Source organism: Acomys russatus, chromosome 1 (genome assembly GCF_903995435.1).
Source record: "Acomys russatus chromosome 1, mAcoRus1.1, whole genome shotgun sequence".
Lineage (NCBI taxonomy): Eukaryota > Metazoa > Chordata > Mammalia > Rodentia > Muridae > Acomys > Acomys russatus.
Window position 1 is genome coordinate 4,997,836 of NC_067137.1, and position 19,746 is coordinate 5,017,581.

Sequence of the window (19,746 nt, forward strand, 5' to 3'; positions counted from 1 at the left end):
CATCTCTAGTGTCATAGGGTGATATCAAGATGAAATTCCTAACTCTTAGGAGTCATCTTTCCACTCTGCCTGGTTTGGTTGGTGTCTGCTCCAGGTGCAAGGTGAACAGCTCTGGGAGGTAACTGATTTCCCACCCCCTAGCTTCCCCCTTTCACCCTCTGCTCTATACGTTCCTTCTCTTCTGAGAGAAAAGTGAAGCCACAGCTCTTAACATGGAAGAAACGCCAGTCTCAGTGTTAACACAGTGTGCACCACATTAGGTATTATCTCTTTAAGTTATTACTTTGCGGCTGCCTATAGCCCCAAAGTCTATCACCAAACGCTACCATTTTGATTGAGTGAGGTATTTTTACAAAATTAGACTCCATGATCCTGTGACATTCCAAAAGCAAAAACTAAAGAATTAGCCGGGCGTGGTGACGCACGCCTTTAATCCCAGCACTCAGGAGGCACAGGCAGATGGATCGCTGTGAGTTCGAGGCCAGCCTGATCTACAAAGAGATTCCAGGACAGCCAAGGTTACACAGAGAAGCCCTGTAAAACCACACACACACACACACACACACACACACACACACACACACACACACACACAAGAAACAAACAAAAACCCAAAGAATTAACCTCATCAATGCAACATAGCATATAATTTTAAACATTTAAACATATATACATACATACATACATACATACATACATACATACATACATACATACACAACTGTCTGTGTTCATTATACATACAGGTTTCTTTAACAACATATCAAAGTACTTAGGCATCACTCAAAGTCTTTAATGAGAATTATTTATTTGCTTGGGTCTGATTTGTTTTATTATATCCCAGGCTGACCTGGAATTCTCAGTCATCCTCCTGCCTCAGCTTCCCAGGTACTGGATTATAGATAGACATCAGCCATCATAGCAGGCTGTTAATAAGAACCCTTGGGCTTTCCATGGAAACTCAGTTCTAGCTCTTTAGCTTTAAGGGTTCTCATATTGTGTCCTGGGAACTTCCGGTGTATGGATCAAGTTGCATGGGGCAGTTTGACAAAATGCAGATTTGCATCTGTTGAGTTGGAATCTCTTGAAGGGGAGTCTTGGGAATCTTTGGTTTTTAAGCTTTGTAAATAACAGTTCTTCAACCTAAAATATGAGAAGTTCTGTCCAGAAACTTTGGGGAGCTTTACTGTGGGGTTTTTTTTTTTTTCACATTATTTTGTCAGTAAAATATAACTAGCCATCCTATGGGTCACTCTATTTTGAAGTTTTATAATAAAAGCATTTGCACACCCAGTTACAGAATGCAGCTCTAAAAACAGCCACTCAAAGGAGGGCACATATTAATTAATAGGAAAGGTAAATTCCACTGTAGCAAATTTTTCTGAATGTAACAAACAATTCAATGTGATTTAATTATCATGGATTCATAGTAAGAAATAAGTATAATTAATCTAACTGAAATTAATCATAGACAACAATGCTTTGTGAAGCTTTCTTCCATGTAAACAACTTTACCTCTTTATAAATAGCATTTGATCCCAAGACAGGCTATCAGGTCACATACACAGCAATATCATGGGAGCCCCTCACGACGTTCATGCACTTTTGGAAGAAAAAGATCTTTATGGGATGTAAATTTTAACCCTTTCTCCTACAGAGGAAGAAACTAAGAACCACGTCACAATGCTGATGACAAAACAGAACTTCCCAGCATCTCCATGTCCCAGTATTTCTGCTACTGGAGTGCACAGTGAGATAGATCTTTCTGGAATATCCACCACTCTTAAAGATTCAGTGGCGGTTTCAAACAACATACCTGTGGGAGTAGGGAATACATATGTGCTCTAGGAACACATGCACACATACACACACATGCACACACACACACATGTACACACACACACATGCACACACACACACACACACACAGGTGCCTAGATATGTAGGCAATATAGATAGGTTAATATGATAGGATGATATGAAATAAAAATAAGGGCCACACATAAGACATGAGCCTTGAAACAAATGCCATCAGCCACTATTAGTTCCTCATTTATTCTCTCCTGCTATTTAGGCTACATGGCGGAAATGTTTGAAAGGCCCGTGCTACTTCACCCAAGCTGCCAAAAGTTAGACGCACAGCTGCAGCACAACACCAAGGTATCCGTGGAGGTAGATCTGGTGTGGCTGACAATAAACCACACATTTGCTGGGAAGTCCTGCGTTGGGATTCAGAGTGTCTGCTACAGCCCCGAGCCTGGGCTTCGCTCTGCAGTTTACTGGTCAGCAGATATGTATGGAGCACCAACTACAGACTAGAAGCTATGACGTGCCTCTCAGTACTGAGGTCAGTTGACAGGAGAAAGCAAAAATCACATCCTTCATTGCAGTTTTAAGTTACAAGCTTTAGAAGCAGGTGCTAGAAAGCTATGCTGGCTCAGGGAAGGCTTCCATGGAAGAGGCAGCAGTCTGTCTTGAAATACAAGCAGGAGCTTACCTAAGGCAATACCAGAAAAGGAAGAGGGGGTCGTGCAAGCCCAGGGAAGTGGCACAAAGCCATGAAAACCTAAGTCAGCGAAGATCACATCCAGCACGGTGTGGGCAAAGCCAGGTGGTTTACAAGTGAGAGCGATGACAATAATAATCACCTACCCTACCCTACGTGGTTGGGCAAGAGACAATAGGCTGGTGACTGAGAGCGCTGCCTCTGCAAGCAGACTTCAGAACAAGAAACTTCCTATCCTGAAAACTTTAGATGCCCTTTCAGCTCTCAGAGTCTACCCTTTCCAGAAAAAACTGCCAATATTTCTAGAGTCCAAAATCAGTCCTTGGAAGGAACAGGGCCTAATGATTACAGTAGAGAGATAATGATTCCTTCCCAGGGTTGCTCTAAGACTGGGTCTTCTTTCCACAGGGTTTGGACTCACAGGCCATATAGCCCGGTTTTATATTGGTATGAGGCAGGTGGGTGATAGGAGTTCTTACCGTAAATGCCCTGAGGCAGGTGGGTGATAGGAGTTCTTACCGTAAATGCCCTGGGAGTCTGATGTGACACATGATGTGGGACGGGCCATCTCATAAAGTCTTAAAGTATATTGGACACCCACTGAGGTCAGACATTGCAAACTTATTAATTAAAGACAGAACACAAAGTAAATCCAAACTGGATTCTGCTCTCAGGGGCCTCACAGTACAGTGGGGAGACTGAGGACAGAGCCGAAGAGCTATGCTGAGGAGAAGAACAGTTACAACCAAGAAAAGCCGAAAGGGATCACTAGGGAAGCGGAGAGGGGAGAGATTACTTGTACTTCAAGTGTGGAGAAGCGGAGCCTGGGGCTAAAACACAGCGGACCTGGCATCTTCACTCTTCTGATGTGGATGTGGACAGCAACCTCTCATTTATGGAACCAAGAAAGATTTCCTTGAGGCCCATGGCAGGGCAGTCCAGAGCTCCCTACTTTTCACTCCTCGCTTACCACATCACCCTATGTTCTAACCCGCAGCTCATTTGCAGGTTTAGATAGAGGACAGGTCATAGGAAAACAGCGATGGAGTCGCTGGCCACAGTCCCAGGTCAAGGAGAGCAGGGACTCGCCAAGGGCACGTGGTGAAAAGGGAGGGCTGGAGTAGGCGGGTGGGAAGGCAGGCAGAGGGGCGGGCAGAGGGGGTGGGAGGCCCCCCGGGCGGTCCAGCATACTAGTCCAGCCACTGAAGCTCACACTCAGGCTGGCGGGCCATGGGGAGGCTCGCCCCTATGCTGAGACTGCTGCTGCTGGTGCTGGCAACGCTGATGCTGAAGCCGGCACCTGGGCAGTCCCGAGAGCTGTCAGGGTCGCGCTGCCCCGAGCCCTGCGACTGCGCACCAGATGGCGCCCTGCGTTGCCCAGGCCCTGGAGCCGGCCTCACCCGACTGTGAGTACACCGTGCCCCAGGTCGCTACCTTTTGCTACTTGATGTTGGGACCCTTTGTTGGAAAGCAGGACAGAACTTTTCATCATAGTAAACTTCTCATCCTTCCGGGAGACGAGGACGCAGAGCTTGAGACTATCTTTACTTACCCTTTACAGCCCAGACCTGCACTAGCCCCATGGGGGAAACTGAGGCAGGTGATATAAAACTGCCCCCAAAGCCACAGGAGACCTCTCTCTGCAGCTGCCTGAAGGTCTGGTGATTTGAGTCCCCCTCTTTCCCCCATATTCTCTGCCTGGGCAGTCTGAATGGTTCGGAGCCTTGGCCAGCCAAGTCTAGGAAGGTTGCTGTGGGCTCTATGCCCGCGGTATCTAAGAGCCAAGTGCTCAGGCACTAGGGCCAGGGGTGTCCTGATTTGTCATCAGGGATACCAGCAATCTCGCCTCCGGCCACCAGGCGACAAATCAGGACTGAGCAGGCAGAGAATATGGGTGAAGGAGGGGTACCCAACACACCAGACCTTCTGGCAGCTGCAGAGAGAGGTCTCCTGTGGCTGTGGGGCAGTTTTACATCACCTGGCTCTCAGTCTGAGTAGCTAAGCAGTGAAAGAAGAGCCTGTTACCTGACTTCTGGTGTGCCACCCACATAAGTGACAAATCTACTGCAAGCATCAGCAAGCACAGGAAGGCCCTGAAGTCACGGGATGATGTCAGGAGGGGCCACTCATACTAAGATCCCAAACATCCTTCCATTAGAAAAGGGTTCCTCGTGTTGCGTGTGGAAATGCCAGATGGAGGGAAGGTGGGTAGGTTAGTTGTTCCCTGGGGCTGAGGAACGTCTGGGAGCAGCCGTAAGGTTAGAGATGGTGAACTTTTTTCTAAAATTGGATTGTGGTAATGGCTTCACGTAAGCATCCCGAAACCATGGCATTGTACATTTGAAGTGGGTGGATTTTATGTTACATGACATAAACCTCAAGAAAACCACTAAAGGATGTAGGTGGGGTACCACAAATGTGCCAGGCTGCTGGACATCTTCCCTGTGAGAAGATACATTATGAGAACCGATACATTCCCCCTTTTAGAGGCCAGCAGCCTGTCTGTGACAACTTCCCTGAGCACTTGGTCTGTTCCCTGTGGACAAGTTAATCACCTTCTAGGAAAAGCTGTGGTCGAGAGAAACAGTTAAGGGTAGAGGGTTTCTATTAATTAGCTTCCATTAATTATCTTGTCAGCTCTATTCCCTGAAGGTGATGACCATGCTGATAGGATTTGTTTCAATCAATCAACAAATCCATGGGACCTGCTTCCCAAGTTCTGGCTTGCCCTTCCGTGACAAGCCTCCTGCCTTGCTCCTGTAAGTGGCTGTGTCACTAGCAGCCTTTCTTGTATGCCTGGAGCTTTCACTTTAGAAGACTCTTGAGATCTAAGTGCATGGGGATGCCTTGCTCCATATCCCTCTAGAGAAACATTACTAATTACCTTTCTGCAGTTGTCTGTCTTTCTAAGAAAATGATGTTTCCTTTAATTAAAAGAATTGCTTCACCATCAGTACCAGGTGGAAACTGCCAATAGAGGAAGATGGAGAAGAAATAGGTGAACCAAGTCCTAGCTTGTTGACATGTCCTCAGGAGGGGACCCCTGGCAGGTCCCTCCCCTGAAGAAAGCTGAAGTAAAAAATACAAGACACTACTTCGCTGTCCCACAGCATGGTTTCAGCAAGCCTTTATGATGGTTGCAGTGCTCAGTATGGCTAGGCGGGAGGCAGGGACAATCAAACTACAGCGTCTAATTCTGGATCTTAGGAGTTGGTTATAAGGGCTTGGAAGCCCCTTACTATCCATGAGGGATCCTAAAGACTCCTCAGCATCCTCCACAGGTCCTACCTTAGCATCCCCCACTGAGAGCATCCTCTCCTAGACATTAGAAAGTCCCACAGCAAGCACGGGAACTCTTACAAGGTCATGCCTCCTGGTGACCAGGTGACTGAGAGGAGGCTTTGTCCTTCAGCTGAAAACTCTGTGAAGGTAGAGCCACTGCAGGAACAACACTGAGAGTCCAACATCCATGTAAAAACAGATGCATATGAAAAGACAGGAAGATTGTCACTTTGAAACAATGTCTCTCCAAATGTGAACATGGGCCAACAACAGGAGCCTCTCCAGGATACACTTGGATCTCAGGCTCTGCCCATCATACTGAAACAGAAACTCCGAGAGATCTCCAGAGACCTCTCTTCGTAGTGGCATAAACTTCCTCCAGCTGTATGTGTCCCTTCTCCTTCACCTCCTCCATACATATGCCTATTTATTGGAAGAAGAAGAAGAAGAAGGAAGCATAAAATTAAAAAGCCCAAACTCAGAGACAGATGTGAACCAATGAGGACAATGGAAGGTTTTGTTCCATGTTTTTTTTCATCAAGGAAGGATAGAGGAAGGATTTCATAGAGAATGACAGGCAGAGGACATCAGGGAGGAGGGAAGAGGGAGGAGGGAGGACATATATGTTAACGTGAGCTATCAACTGGAAAAGGATGAAAGCACCAGTCTGAAAACTTAAGGAAAGAGTTAGTCTGTGTGCTGAAGAAAGAAGGCGTGTGGGTACAAGGTGTAACTCAGTCCTGAAGCAAAGGATGGAGAAAGCACAGGGCCTTAGACTGTTAGCCCATCATAGATTTATCATTTGTGATGAGAAATGAATAAAGCAATAAAAAAAATCATCACAAGACAAGAAAATGCTCTGGGTAATGAATTCTTAGACACTAATAAAAAGAAGAGAGCTGAGCTTTTGACGTAAGACATCCAGAAGGGAGCTGTGGTCTGGCATATGTATGTAGGGTTAAGCTTTGCAGAGGGAAGGGGCCAGCCAGGCTGTGGAGGTGCGAGGAAGAGAGTACCTCAAAGTACCTCAGAAGTCATCAGTCTCCCTCAGTAGATACAACTGTGCTTTAGGCATTTCAGATCCTGAAAACTCTGCCTTCTAAGCCCTTTGTCTGAAGTTCACTATTAGGTTTTAAAAGAACAAAAAGGTGCATGAATGATAATTGCTTATCACTGACAACCCGCTGCTGGCAATTTTTCAAAATGGCATTGTTCAAATTATTCATATTTTTCCTCCCCTTCCATTTCTCATTAAAGACATAAGTGTTTAAAACCTAAACTGTGACACAAAAAGCAGCCTCCTACATTTTCATTTGTTTTAGTGAGGGGTGGTAAATGGAAAAAATAATTTAAATTTTTCCCTTTCCTTTCTTCTTATTAGCTCTAAGCAACTGGTTGGGGGCAGGGAGAACTCTCACCTTGCACATAGTTATATAAAGATCTTTGTCTCTATGACAACAGAAAGGTTGATCTGCTTGATATGGAAACAGCTTCTGAAAACCTGTAAGTAAGTAAATGCTAATAATAATTGTAGCAATTTATTTTTTGCATGTTGTGCCTACTTAACAGAGAGTAAGCTTCTGGATGCTCACTTATGGCACAATGCAGAGACTCTGTAAGGAGAAAACGTGAGAACCCACTGGTCCAGTGTGCCTGGGAGGTGAGCATCTGTCACTCTCTCACCACCACCCCAGGCGGGGTCAGGGTCAGGCATAGCATCAGTGCAGTGGGTGACAGCAGGCACATGTGGGGTCTGTAGCTCTGTTCTAAGGTGCTGATCAAGGGGGAAACTCACCCAGTAGACTAGTGTAGGAGAACAGAGATGACATGAGGCTCTAAGGAACTTTGAGATCAGTGACGCATGGCTGACTGAGTTCTCCAGAACAAGGCTTTGTGGGCCAAGGAGGAGGAAATATATGCAAGAACTACAGGTTCCACTAGAGGGGTCTGGCTTGGGGTGGGGGGGGAGGGGGAGAACAAAGCTGAGTGAGTTCCTCCCTCTCTCAGACCCATTGGAGAAAAAAAAGGTTGGTTTTTTTTGTTTTGTTTTGTTTTGTTTTAAGGAAAATGGAAAGTCATCAGAAATCTTGATTAACTACCAGGGGACTGTACAAAATGTTGTACAGTTGATTGATTCAAGTGATTGTTTGGTGCTTGCTTACAAAGAGATAAGTACAAACAATGATTAGTAATCCCTTCCCCTTGAAGCCTTTATCATGCTTGCTATGCACACACACACACACACACACACACACACACACACACACACACACACACAGAGCACATATGCATGCACATACACTCACATATACACTCATGGACACTCATACAGTCATACACACACACACACACACACAGCACATATGCATGCACATACACTCACATATACACTCATGGACACTCATACACACACACACACACACAGCCCCAGCCTCTGCATACTTGCCTTGGTATCCTGTTCTCACATCTTTCTTCCATATTTTACCATTGGTTCAAGTGTGCCTTCTGTAGTAGAGTGGGTGTTTGAACCTCGGCACTTTGACATTTGGGGACATTGGTGGTTTGTTGTGGTGTACTGTTGGCCAGCATCCCAATTGCTGATCACTAGATGCCAGTGGTTCTGTCCTCCCAAATTATGACAAGCCATAATACAGCCACCTTCTGAGGGCAAATCTCCTCTAAGCTTTTGATTTCCAATGGACTAAGAACCATTTGAAGAAGTCTTACTTAACTTACGATTCCTAGCATGCCATAGACATTCTGTTGATTAAAGTATTAATCAAGCTAAGGATGATTGAATTAAGTAGACAGGCTGGGTGTGGCAGTGTATGTCTACAATCCCAGCACTCAAGAACCCAAGGCAGGAGGATGGTCCTGTGTCCAGGAATTCAAGGTCGAGCTCGCTTATATGGTGAGTACAAAGCCAGCCTGAGAGACCTTAGTAGGTAGATGAATAGAACAATAAATCAATGCAAAAGGAGCATATGCGAACTCATGCCGCAACTAAACATCACTTCCTAAACCTCCATCTACTCAAGGACAGCAGCAGCGAGGGTGCTATGGGCAGTCAGAGGAGTTCTTTGTGTCTTTCTGTTGTGTTAGTATCCAGATCCTGCAAGCTCCTGGCTCTCTGTCTGCCCTTTGAATGGTAAATAGCATCTCTATCTCCAGAGAAGCAAGGCCTGGCTGGGAGTATAAGTCCCTGACAGCGCTTGCCTGGCAGGCATGAGAACTTGCCTTGCAATTTGCAATCTGTCAGTCAACCAATCACTAGAACAAGAGGTTGGGGGAGGGGGATCTACCACTTATTCATATGACTATACTCATCTAAATTGTTTTCATCTTTGGTTGCTATCCCAGAAGCCATTAAAAAGAAAATTAATAACATCAAGGCAAATGAATTGGGACACATAGGTCCCAGAGCAGGGAACACCAGCAACCAGGTCACATGAAAGTACCCATAAAAGAGAAGAGAAAGCTTTCCAAGCTCCTGGGAGAACTTGGACTTCCTGTAGCCTTTTGACAGCCTGTACAGCCATGCTTTGAACACAGCTCTCACAACCGGTTGAGATGATAAATAGTTTCCTTGTACCAAGCTGTGGGAGAACCAAACTTTGCTTTTGAAAATCATCCTTTTAAAGAAAGCAAATGATGCCCCCTAGCAGAACACTAAAACACAACCAGCTCCTAAAATCTCAATGAAAAGCACAGGATCCAACTGGATTACATAAGAATCCCTTTGGGCCTGGGAATAGATCCTTGCTTAGAAAACAGTAATTCCTTGGGCTTTCAAGGCTTCTCATTGTTTAAGTCTAAACGCTGTCAATTCAGAGCTCATTTCTGGTCACTCACCTACTATTAACTGCTTCCAAGCCCATTAGTTGGCCTTCATTTATTTTTTTTAATTTTTATGTTATTTATTTGGGGCTAAAGAGATGACATTGCAGTTAACAGCACATACTGCTTTTGCAGAGAACCCAAGGATGGTTCCCAGCACCTATACCAGGCAGTTCACAACTGTCTGCAACTGCAGTTCTAGGAGTTCTGACACCCTCTGGCCTCTGTGAGCATTTGAATGCATATAGTACACGTAAACTCAGAGAGAGAGAGAGAGAGAGAGAGAGAGAGAAGAGAAGGAAGGAGAGAGGAGAAAGAGAATAAATTTTTAAAAATGCTTTATCTTTATTTTGTATATATGAGTGTTTGCTTACATGTATGTATACGTGCCACATGGATGCCAGGTGCCCAATGAAGCCAGAAGAAAATATCAGATCCCTGGAACTGGAATTACAGATGACTGGTTGTGAGCTATTATGGGGTGCTAGGAATCAAACTCTACAAGAGCAGAAAGCAGTCCTAACCACTGATCCAAATCTCCAGCCCCAGCCTTCATTTCTTACCATAAGGTGACACAAATTTCTTTCCAAAATGCCGTCTCCCAAAGTGACAGGCCTCAAGGCCTTAACCTGTAACTCTAGCTGTTCCCAAGGCAGGTGAATCAGGACCATAGCAAGAGGCCTTGTTGCTCACTTAAAACAGAACTGTTCTGGCTCCTTGGAACTGATATTCTCTGTGCCTGAACTTTCTCTTTCTCTTGGTTTGAGGAAAAAAAATGCAGATTTTAATGAAGATAAGCAACTTTCCTATCAGAACTTTGGGGGGAGTTGTTTCTTAATTTTTGGTTTGTTTGGTTTGAGAAGAGAAGAGAGGGGAGAGGAGAGGAGAGGAGAGGAGAGGAGAGGAGAGGAGAGGAGAGGAGGGAATTAGCAGAATTCCACTGGCTCTGGCCTGTGAGCAGGTTTTAGCAGCTCCTCTGTTAAGTCTTCATTTTTTTCAGCTTCCACACAATTGGGAGATGGCACGCCTCCCAGGCAGCAAACTGCTCACAGCTGTTCTGCATGTGGCCTTGAATGATACTGGTTTAACACCACTCAGGCCAAATTCAAAAAAGCCCAGGTCACAAACGAAACACAACTTGCGGAAGGAAGGCTTGGTCCTATTGCTGCTGTTACAGCTGCCCTTACTGTAGTGGCCTTGAGGTTACTCCTGGGTCCCCCCAACTTCTCACGGCCATCAGCAGCTGCAGGGAAGGGGCGTTCTGAGGTGATACAGCAGAGTGTGGCACAGCCCCGGCGTGGTCTGATTGATGGAGATGACAATCCTGGGCAGTCCAGGCTCTAACACAGGCTTTCTCCCCTAATTTTCACTGCATGTTTGGCCTAACAGTAAAATCCTGTGCCTTTTATAAAGAGACTGTAATGGCTCTTGCCTCTGAGTGGGGCTCTGTGTGAAGAGGGTAAGCACGGCAACAGAGCCAAGAGTACTAGAAAAATCGAGATTTAACATAATGACAAAATATTGTCGTAACAAATTGACAAGGCAGGAAGAGCAAAATCCCCCACAGCCTAGATATAAAGCTGTACAGCAATTATCTATCATCCAAGGGCCAAGCCTGACAGAACAGCTTTGTGCCTGGGAGTTATTCATTAGAGAAAATGACCCACTGGTTCCGCTCAACCTGGGAGGCGAATACGTTAAAATCTCAAAAATAACGGAGTTCATTATTGCCTGGAGTCTAATATTCTGACAACCCAGCCTGCACCGCCTCTGAAATATCCCTCTCCAGGTCTGCGCTGCTTTCAGGCTCAGCTGCCCCATAGGACAGCCAGGGCTCTTTTTAGTACTCTTCTTTCCTCATTTGTCATCCCCAGGCCTCAGGCTAGACACAAAATATGTTCAGGTCAGATTTGTTGAGCACTCAGGATCTACCTGCACTGAAACATAGAGTTCAGAGACCCCAGTGCTCTGCCCTTCAGGAACCCCATCTTCTGGTCACATGAGAAGGACAATGCTCAGACACCTGACAGGAATGCAGGTGCTTACTAACCAGATGAAGATCATAATCGTGATGGAGCTCAGAAATGGGAACTGTCTTTTCTAGCCAAAGGAGCAAGGAAGCCCTGGTGAATGGCTAGTTCACCAAGTTGAATTTTGTAATTTCAAGAATTTCAATTCTAATCTCAGATTGATTAACAGTATTTGGCATATCAGCTACAGACAGTACATACATGTTCAGTTCCAAAGAAAAAGAGGGGAAAAGACGTTTTGAAGTGTCGGGAACAAAAAGCTTTTAATGAATGACCAAGCTTCCCAAAGCATAACTATGGGGTTGCTGCCCTGACAACCTAATATTCTCTACCTCTGAGAAATATTTTTGAGAAATCATTACAGATGAGACAGACATTCCCTGGGGAGAACTCAACATGTAGTTTCATTTGCCAGAGTTATTCTTGTCATGTTATATTATTGCTGGAAGAATTCTAGTTTAGAGGGCACACTGAGTTATTTTGCTGTGTGTCTTTAGAAAACTTTAAATGGATTTTGAGTAAAGGCTTAGATGTGTTTACCATTTTCCTCTGAGGCTTTATATTTTTAATTTAGTTGTTGCACAAATGACTTGGAATAGCCATTATCCACAGAATCTTCTTAACATCTTCGTTCACAGGATTTTTCATAAACTCCTTGCAGGAGCTTCCTAGGTGCTCTGGAAATGGCCATCTTAGAGGCAAGTCACTCAAGCTACGTTTCCCACTGGGGAAGTTCCAACCAGCTGGAATTTTTTTAAATCAATGAGCAAATGCGAACTCTCAAAGTGGCTCCCTAGAGTCAAAACATTTCGTGGGAAGTTGTTCTTTGTCATCTCCCTAAAAGGCTATCAAGTGAGGCTTCTAAGAGCTGAGTCTAAGAGAAAAGTACCCAATGGGGCTGCTCGCCTCTCCAGTCAGTTGTGCGATCCCTAACCAGTGGAGGGGCAAAGTGAAAAATAAGTGACATGTATGTTATAGACTTAAGAGGGACCCAGCACAAACGGAAAACTCAACTCCAAATTGTCGAACCTACCCACAGCGGCCCCTGCCAAGAAAGTGAAGTTGCCCTGAGGTATAGTCCAGCTAGGTTCAGTCTGTCACAGTGAAAAGCTGTGAACAAAAGCATGTGGTAAAGAGTTCCTGTCCTGTACTATGTGTTGAATTAGGATTATATACAATTTTTAATATACTATTTTATTAATTCTTTGGGAATTGCATATGATGTATTTTGATCATATTCCCCCTCCTCCCCCTAACTCCTCTCAGATCACTTCCCCATACCCCTTGCCAGCTTCACAACCTCACTTAAAAAATAAATAAATACCTACAAGAAGAACTTTATGACAGGCAGATCTGGGTCCTGGGGTCCTCCTCAAACTAAGGCACCAGCCAAGGAAAATATAGGCAGTAAGCTTCGAACCCCTACTAAGACCTAGCCGACGAACAGGATATTCTCCACCGTTGAGTGGAGAGTGAGATATGACTCTCACACGAACTCTGGTGCCCCTTTTCTGACCATGTCCCCTGGATGGGGAGACCTGGTGGCACTCAGAGGACGGATAGCAAGTTACCAAGAAGAGACTTGATATTCTAAGAGCATATATAGGGGGAGGAGGTCTCCCTCAATCACAGACCTAGGGGAGGGGAGAAGGGGGGAAGGGGGAGGGAGGGAAGAATGGGAGGAAACAGGGGAAGGGCTAACAATCGAGATGTAATATGAATAAATTAATAAAAAATGTTTAAAAAATAAATAAATAAATAAATAAATAACCTGCCAAGTTCAATTTGAACTGCCCACACACTCATCCACTGGAGCTCCACCAGGGACCACACCCTTAAAGAGAACTGACTCCCTCCTCCAGAAGCCATCAATTGACAATAGCACCTCAGGAGTTGGGGCTGATGACTCTCCCTCCTCCATTCTAGAATGTTGACTGGATAAGTCTGGCTCAGGTCTTCTGCAGACCATCACAGCTGCTATGAGTTCAGCTATAGCAATCTTGTCATGTCCAGAAGACACTGTTTCGTTCTGGTCCTCCAAAACTTCTGGTACTTAGTCTTCTTTCTTGTCTTCTGCAATGGTCCCTTAGCCTTGATGGTCGGAGGATGGGTATATATAGATGTCCCATTTCTTTCTGAATACCGCCATGACACTTATTTTCTGCCCTTTGGTCAGTTATGAGTTTCTGCACCAACTACAGTCCACTAGACAAAGAAACTTCATTGATAAGGTCTGAGAGCTGTATAGAGATAAGAATTTGGAGGGAAGTTTAATACTATGCCCATTTGGAAAAATGATGGTACTATACTCACCTTAGGAGTCTGTGAGTTCCACAACCATGTGTTCTCAGCCAAGTTCATAGTACTAGACATGCATTTCCTCCTGTAGAATGAGCCTTAAATACAGCCAGGAAGCAGTTAGCTACCTCTAATATTCATACCACTATTACACCCATGTCATATCTTGCCATACTGGCCATTATTGTAATTAATAAAGTTTACAGCTAAGTAAGACCATTGATGACTTTTTACTACCAGAACTTTGACTTCTCCATTGTCTGCAACCAAAGTGTGTGGTGTCTTCAGCAATACAGTCTTATCACTGAGTTATAGTGGGCAACTAAGAAAAGTGACAATGGCCTTTATCATTTGGGGGATCTTCCTGGCACCCCTACCAAAAACTTAAGGGGACTGTCTCACACTCACCTGGCACTGGACTTTTCATTTGACAAACTATAGCTTCGGGAAAGACATTGTCATGGTCACTATTCTATTGCCATGAAGAGACACTGTGATCAATGCAACTCTTATATTTAAAAAAGCATTTAGTTTGGGGGAGGGTTGCTTACAGTTTCAGAGGGTTAGTACATTATCATCATTGTAGAGAGCATGGCAGCAGACAGGCAGGCACTGGAGCTGGAGCTGAGAGCTTTACATTCTTGATCTATAAACAGGGAGACAAAGAAAGAGACTGGGCCTGGAATTGGCTTTTGAAATGTCAAAGCCCACGCTCTGTGACATACTTCCTCTAAAAAGACCACACATACTGGAACAAGGCCACACCAACTAATCCTTCCAATCTTTTCAAGCAGTTACATTCTCCGATGACTAAAGCCTATGGTGGCCATTCCTATTCAAACCACCATAGATATTATCTCTCCTGTGAAGGATAACTCTAATAAAACTCCTTTATGTGGATATATATATTTAGGAAGCTTATAGAAATAGTAGGTCTCCAGAAGTCACTTTCAAACATCCTTAGTGTTGGTTATCTCTTCCCCAGCCCTCTATATTGGGATTTCTAAATTTAATATCAAAATTATAGGTTTTGCAGATGACATGCATTCTTTAGATCTGAAATGAACGTATGATTTGAAGCTGAGTTCTTTGGTTCCATGCACCTCATGCTGCTCAAAAGAAAAAGCATATATAGTTTCATATGGAAGATACAAATGGAAGATGCATAGCCTGACAAGGACCTATAAGTCAGGGCAGAATTTGGCCAGTAGTGCAGGGTGAAGATGTGCCAGGTGTTAGAAGCAATGTGAATGAAGTCAGGGCCATGCGAGGCAAGTTCAAGAAGCACAAGCAATCAGATTTGTCTAGGGAAACACTATGCAGAGGGAAGACGTGAGCCATGAGCACAATTTAAATTTTTCTAATAGCCACATGTAAGAAGTTTTCTAAAGCTGAAATGAACTTTAATAAGCTATTTAACCCAGTATATATAAAATATTATCTAAATTAGCAAGCAATTCAAAACTTATTGGGATGCTTTACATTTTTTTTAACCAAGTCTTCAACAATTAGTATGTTTTTGAGACTTGAGAGCCATCACAATTCAGACACAATTTCAGCTAATTGGAGACTGACCAAATGTGGGCTGGTGGCTGTCATATTGGACAGTACATGTCTAGTATATGAAAAGTGCAAATGAAGATTAAGACATGAGTATACTCAGTCTAACCATTTGTTGATAGTTTACTAGGCCAGGGGACAGCACAGAAGGTATTTGAGCAGTCGAGTGCATAATGGGGAAAGGGCGTGAAGAAATCCAAGTGGAATGGAGAAAGAGTAAAGAATGGGCAGGAGGTGATCAGTGGAGAAGAAAGAGGCTGGAAGAAGAGACTAAATGACAGCAGAAGCAGCAGAAATGAAGCGCTCAATGACAGAAGAGAGGACATATTAACACCTGGAAAATTCCCAAACAACGTGCAGTGCTAAAAGCATTGACATCACTTGGGCCGGAACTGGACAAAGAAAGGAAAGAAACCATCCCATTTGCTCCAAAGCCTCAAGGAAGAACAGAAATTTAGCTGCACTTTCAAATCAAAGTCTGAGGGTGCACCCTCAAAAACACCAAGGGCTTATTCAGAAGGTGAGTTTTTCACAGGAAAAGCAAAAGACTGTATGGCTGGGTGACTTGGTTCTTGGTGAATACTACACAGGACCACAGATGTGGTGACCAGTATCAAGCTCGTCCTTGAACTATCATATGCTTCAGGATGTCACTGCCCTTTTCCTAGCATGAGTCTGTCTCTGTGTAGAGAGGAACCGAGACAAATAGCGTGAGAGGAGCCCCTTGGCCTGGCTCATGGACCTAATACAGTAAGTGTTTCTGGTAGTCATCAGATGGCCATCAGCCCAGGGCCACTCCAAGATCCCCTGACGGGAAGCTTCACCAGCAGGTGCCCACTTACACCTACCTCATGTTGAGCTAACATAGAGGGCTCAGCTCCCTCCCACAAAAAAACCTAAGCCTAGGGACCAGAGTGAAGATTCTGCCAGTGATGAAGTCACCTCAGTAGCGCCATCCTTAGAATACTCAACATTTAAAGGAGGAAAACCATTCCCGTGTCATTCCAAGTGAAAGGAAGCCTTGTTGTAATTGCTGAGACAGTCTGAAAAGAGCAGAAAAATCTTGTGTCTGTTAAATGTAGAACAAAGCCTCATTTAATAAACACTAAGGTATTAGCATTCTTTGAATTTAAATATTCAGGCCCACTTTGCAACAAGTTTATGTACAAAAAGTTTAGGGGGAAAAAGCATTGATCTCTGACTTCTACCTTTTCTCCATTTTAAAATGCAAGGCGTAGCTCTAATAATAAGCTAATGTCTGTAGAAAATATATGTGTTTATAGCTTTCTTGAATGGATAATGTGGGTGGTTGTTTTAAACTGTTAGAAGGTGGTTAATAAAATTATTTCACTCCTGCCTCACACTGGGCAAAGGAAAGGTAAGAGCTCCGGAAAGGTGACCAAAGACTCTACCCAGGCTGTGGGGACTTCCAGATGAATGCTGTTTCTCTTCAGGCCCTCCTCTCCCTCTGGCAGAGCTCAGCCTAAGAGTCCCAGGAGGTGGGGCTGCCCAGGGAGGCAGCTTGCACTCTGAGAAACCTCAGGGCAGAGGGAACCCTGCAGCTGTCATTTGCTTTCTTCAGCCAGAACACTCTCTCTCTCTCTCTCTCTCTCTCTCTCTCTCTCTCTCTCTCTCTCTCTCTCTCTCTCTCTCTCTCTCTTTTTAAGTGTCAGTTGAAGTCTTTTTTTTCCCCCATTCACCTAGAGAATTTGCTATTTAAAGGAACCCTGCAGCGAATCCTTCTGTAGAACAAAGACCTTTTGATAATTCAAATGTATCTCAATTGATAGGTCTTCTTAACTAAGGATTTCTAAATCTATCTGCTTCCTTAAAGGCAGGGCACTGGAGCCCTCCTGAGCAGTAATGGTGCTCTCCAAAGTAACCTTATTTTGAGAGCTAGTTAACCAGCCAGTGAACTGGACAAATTGGCTCCTCCCAAGGCTGTCTCTGCTTTTAAACTCAAGGGGGTAGGGGGTGGGGTGAGAGAGGCGTGAGAAGCAGTGCACACAGATCATAGGAGCAGCAGTGGACACAGAGAGCACAGCAGTGGACACAGAGAACAGGAACAGTGTTGGGGCAGCAGTGGACACAGAGAGCCAGAACAGTGCTGGGGCCCTAGTGGAAAGAGAACAAGAACAGTCCTGGCGCAGCAGTGGCTACAGAGGCAGGAACGGTGATGGGGCAGCAGTGGACACAGAGAGCAGGAACAGTGCTGGAGCAACAGTAGACACAGAGAGCAGGAACAGTGCTGGGGCAGCAATATTCCCTCAGGAATGGGGTCTGGTGTTTGGGATAACAGGGAGGATGGCCTAGATCCGGTCTGAGGTTCACAGGGTACTACAGGATAAGGAAATTGGGTAAAGCAAGAATAAACATGTCATGGAAGTGAGCACTAACGGCCTCCCTGCTGTCCAGAGATGGTTGTGTCCCGTAGGGGAGGGGAATAAAGCGGAAGGGAGGGAGGAACAGGAGGATACAAGTGAGGTGAAAACAATTGAGATGTAATCTGAATAAATTAATTAATTTAAAAAATAAAAAATAAAACATGCTGATAGCTTTACAGGAACTGCAGTGCTCTTAATTTCATTCTGACACTAACCAACATGAGGAGGGGAGGTTTTCTGTCAGCTTAAACTTTCAGGTACCGGTCCCACACTGAAGGAAGTAAGGGCAGGAAGTAACTCTGCTTCTGCACGCCTCCTCTGGCTCCTTCACACAGCACAGGTCGGCTTCCTAGGGATGGTGCAGCCCACAGTAGGCTAGACCCTCCCACAGCAACTGTTCATCAAGACAGCCTCTCACAGACGAGATCACAGGCCCATCTGAAGGAGGCAGCTGACTCCAGTTGGCAGGAAAACTAACCAGGACATGGGCCACTTGCAGGATCCTTGGGCTATGAGTGGCTTCATTCCAACCCTGAGGAGCTGAGACCACTTCTTCAACTTGGGCCCGCATGTGGCTTGGTACCCACAAACTGGATTAATAAGTACAAACATGCCCAGAGCTGGCAAAGCCGAGGCAGTCCTTATTACCAGTACAGCACAGGCAAGTAGCATCCAGTCATGATCCAGGTGACACCTGCACTGTGTCACTGATGTGTAATTAGTATATTTTATTATCCTGAGGATCAGCACACAAGGGTCACAGTCTGTATAAGGAATTAATTCATCTGCTTGGCAGATTCTGAGCTGTTCTAATCCTATATCCCTTTAAACCTACAGAAAGGCCAATCACTTGCTTATCTGATGACTCCCAGGCAGCTTTGACTCCCTCATGGCACATTTCCCTTGACCTCGTGCTCCTATTCTATTCTGTCCAGCCATGGAGATACTTCCTCCTTCTCTTCTCTCTCCTACTACATCTTCTGCCCTCTGTCCACATGATCTCACAACTCCAAACCCAGGAACCTAAACTCTGCCTCTCTCTCTCTTCCACCCAGCCACAGGTGTCAGCACCTTTATTAACCAATCAGGGATAACTGCGGAACATTCTTTACACCTCATCAATAGAGATGGCTCACCATTCATAACAATGGCCGTGCTGGAGCAGTAACCAGATCTCAGGGCACTAAAATCAGCATCTGAAAACATCCTCCAACAGCACTCTAAACTCCTAACTATGGTCCTAAGCCTATCTCTCCAAGGCTGCTCACCTGCGTGATGACATGATGACATACCTTAGCTGAAAGTCAGATGCAGTCTCTAACGGAAGTCTCTGTTTCGAGGGTCAGGATCTTGAGGAGACTCTCTAGCCACAGGGCAGATCAAAGTGGTGTCTCCAGATGTGCAGAACAGCTCTTGGCCTCTGCTTGTATACTGTCCAGTGGGAATCATGGGGTTCTAAGGCTGTATCTGGTTACCTTGAGTGAGTGGTGTCACTGGGTTCTGGTTATCAGGTGCAGCCTTGGCTGTAGTGGGGTTTCTAGCTAAGCTATTTTTAAATGACTAAAATAGGTATTTTAGTCATTACACCCTGGGTTCCTCTCACTCATCCTAGACACTTTGCTTCTTTAGACTTTGATTGCCAAAGTCTAGTCCTGGAAGCCCGATTGAGAGCCAGAGTCCCGAGTCAATGCAAAAGCAAAGGGATTTATTAAGCTGAAGCATCAGGGTCCACCATGATTTATTAAGCTGATTCGTCAGGGTCCACCATACTCTGGGGAGATGGAAAGACCCTGTTTTGTAATGACGGAGGGTTTAAATACCCTTACAGATGCAGAACTTAATACAAACA

The 19,746-nt window shown here is 44.9% G+C and overlaps 1 protein-coding gene across 1 annotated transcript in view; it reads left to right on the forward strand.

Moving 5' to 3' along the window:
* Positions 1-3,736: 3,736 nt before the first annotated feature.
* The window catches only part of Lhcgr (luteinizing hormone/choriogonadotropin receptor), a 50,554-nt gene continuing 34,544 nt past the window's right edge, over positions 3,737-19,746 (forward strand). The window contains exon 1 of the mRNA XM_051156932.1: positions 3,737-3,912. Within this exon, the coding sequence (XP_051012889.1) occupies positions 3,737-3,912 (176 nt within the window). The remainder of the gene's footprint in view (positions 3,913-19,746) is intronic.